This window comes from Acanthisitta chloris, unplaced genomic scaffold (genome assembly GCF_000695815.1).
Source record: "Acanthisitta chloris isolate BGI_N310 unplaced genomic scaffold, ASM69581v1 scaffold24720, whole genome shotgun sequence".
NCBI lineage: Eukaryota > Metazoa > Chordata > Aves > Passeriformes > Acanthisittidae > Acanthisitta > Acanthisitta chloris.
Window position 1 is genome coordinate 1 of NW_008653146.1, and position 2,715 is coordinate 2,715.

Genomic DNA, 2,715 nt, shown 5'->3' on the forward strand with positions numbered 1-2,715 from the left:
GGGGCACGGGGTCGGGCTGGGAGGATGATGTGAGCTGCAGCAGGCACCCAGCGAGGCACAGCTCAAGGTCAGAGCCGTGTTTCCCGGGAGGGGAGGCAGAAGGAGCCTCTGCCTGCAGCCAGAGCCTGTGCCCGGGGTCCAGCAGCTCAGCCCCATGTCCAGAGGAGGGGAGATGGTTTATATCCCGGATGACTCCGATTTCAGCTCCTTCAGGGACCAGTGTGAGAGCCTGGAGGGCTGGCACTGTCGGTATAACAAGGCTGGTGTGACCGTGTGGAGTCAGGGCCAGGAGGAAAGCTGCACCGTGCAGAAAATTAAGGTAAGCAGACTGAGCTTGACCTTCCCTGCCCCAGCTGCATGCCCAGCAGTTCCTGAGGGTCCCTGGGTGCTGACCTATGCTGGGGGTGCACAGTCCAGCCTGCTTGGAAGTGTTGCTACCCTGAATTCCAGAGCTGGCAAGGTTAAACCAGCTCCTGCTGCTGCCCCAGGGTTTTACCATCTCACCCTGCCGGGATGCCCTAAGGGCTCACATTGCTGCTGCCCTTGACCCCGACACAGCTGGGAAGGCCCTGAGATCGATTACATTATGGAGATGGCCCTGCTGGGAGCCCCTGGGCATGAGACAAGATGATGGGATGCCCTTGGTGCCCTTTACTTGGCTCTGCCATCCCAGAGCACAGCAACTCACATCCTCACTGGATGAGAGTCTCAGAGTTTAGGAACCCTCACAGACTGTCTCAGGAGGTTTGTTGCTTGCCAAGGGCTGGATTTGGGGTGCTGCAGAGGGACAAGCAAGGTTCTGCCAGCCCTCAGGTTGTTGTTGCACCTTGTTGCTCATGTGCATGGCACCAGGTGACACTGGACACATCAGGAGTGGTTACAGGGTGCCGAGGGCACAGGGTGAGCCCTGCTTGGCTCCATGGTGGGTGTCACAGGCAGGGCTTTGGCTTTTCTGGCCACTAAGGGTACAGACTGCTGGGCAGGGATGGGGTCCATCCAGCAGGGAGGGGCAGAGCATCTTACCTACAGAGACATGTACCTACATTACCTACAGCACAGCTCACCTGAGTGAGAAAGCATTCAACTATGAGTGTCAGGATTCCCATGGCCTGAAGAGCAGGGAAGGCATGAGGAGGTGGTAAGGAAGGATACAACATGCTGGAGGAGGCTCTCACACCTCTCTGCTCAACATAGAATAACCAGAAGCACATCTCAAGTGCTTACACTCCAGCTGGGGAGGCACCAGGAGGAGCTGGGCATGCAGTGCTGCCATGGATGGAGGCCCTTCAAGGCCAAGGTGAGGAGGAGGAGGAGGAGTGGTAACTCAGAGGTGTAACTGCACCTTGTTGCCATGAGCCAGGGAAGAGCATCTGGGGTAGGATCAGGGAGCACTTCAGCCCGTTGGGCATGCACAGACTCAGCCAGGGGTGCTTTGAATAGTCCTGGTGACTGTAGGAGGTCTCTGACACCTGGGAAGAGACAAACATCACATTCATCTCCAAAAATGAAGCTCCAGGGCACTATGTGCTGCTATGTCACCTCCACACCTGGGAAGGAGCTGGAGAACATCCTCCTGGAACCATGTCCTGAGGGAGAAGGACAGTGGTAACTGCAGCAGGGACTTACCAAGGGCAAGTCATGCCTGATTGTCTCCTGCAGTGAGAGTTATGGCTGTGAGGGTACCTCTACTGTGGCTTTAGCACAGCCTTGGACAGGGTGAGACCTGGTCTGGAGAAGTGGATACTGCTTGGTGTGACCAGGTCAGGCTGGCAGGAACCCCTGCAGTCCAACCAAGTTCAAACACACATGGCTTGACAGAGGGGGTGCAGCCAAGTCCCCCTTGCCACCACTGAGTCCCACAGAGAAGGGACCCAGGCAGGTTCAGGAGGGTCAGGCACCATAACCCAGCCTGGTTCATTGCAAATACCTCATTGATATGGTTTCTTCCTGCCCTGCAGTGGGCTTGGGCACAGAGCAGGAATTAGCACTTCCCAGGGAGCCCTCCCAAAACATGGGATGGAGGACACCACCTGGTCCATGCAGGACAACTGAACTGCACAGCTCTCTGGGATTAGGGTCAGAAGAGCCCTGATCTTTCTACTGTCTCAGGGAGTTCATTAATCTGGAGAGTCTCTGAGCCGCTGGAGCTTTGGATTTTTTCCTCCTGCATTACCTGTGCATAGTTTTGGGCTCTGTGCTTTCCCCATCCCAACTGACCTCCTGCTGTCCCTGCTGGGGCTGTTGTACAGCCCCTGTTCACCCAAAGCTGGAGGGGGTGGTGGAAAGCCTTAGTGGGGAATTTTGGGGGTGCAAGACTGTGATGTTCCTGCTGTGACAACCAGAGCTTCCAGGAACCCCATGAGCTCTGTCTCCAGCTGGAAACATCCCTCTCCCTACAGCTGCAGCATCTCCAGACTCAGCTGGGTGGCTGGAGGAGGAGGCTGGGTGCTCCCACACTCCTTCCCCGTGCCCTGGGGACTGCAGCACATCTCCAAGCCTGTCCTGGGCACGAGTCCAGCACAGCGAGCACAAAACATCACCCAAGCCAGCAGGGAAAGCTTGCCTGAGATTGCTGGGCACTGCCACGCTCAGAGGGCCATCTCCAATTACACGGCCCCTCATCAAAGATGCAAAGCTTCTAACGAGGAGCAGATGACATCTCCTTCCTCCCGGCATTGAGCGGAGCCGGGAGGGAGCCTTCATCAATAATGCAGC

General features: G+C 56.8%; 1 protein-coding gene across 1 annotated transcript in view; it reads left to right on the top strand.

Moving 5' to 3' along the window:
- Positions 1–154: 154 nt before the first annotated feature.
- STARD10 (StAR-related lipid transfer (START) domain containing 10) overlaps positions 155–2,715 on the top strand; it is a 4,616-nt gene continuing 2,055 nt past the window's right edge. The window contains exon 1 of the mRNA XM_009079465.1: positions 155–319. Within this exon, the coding sequence (XP_009077713.1) occupies positions 155–319 (165 nt within the window). The remainder of the gene's footprint in view (positions 320–2,715) is intronic.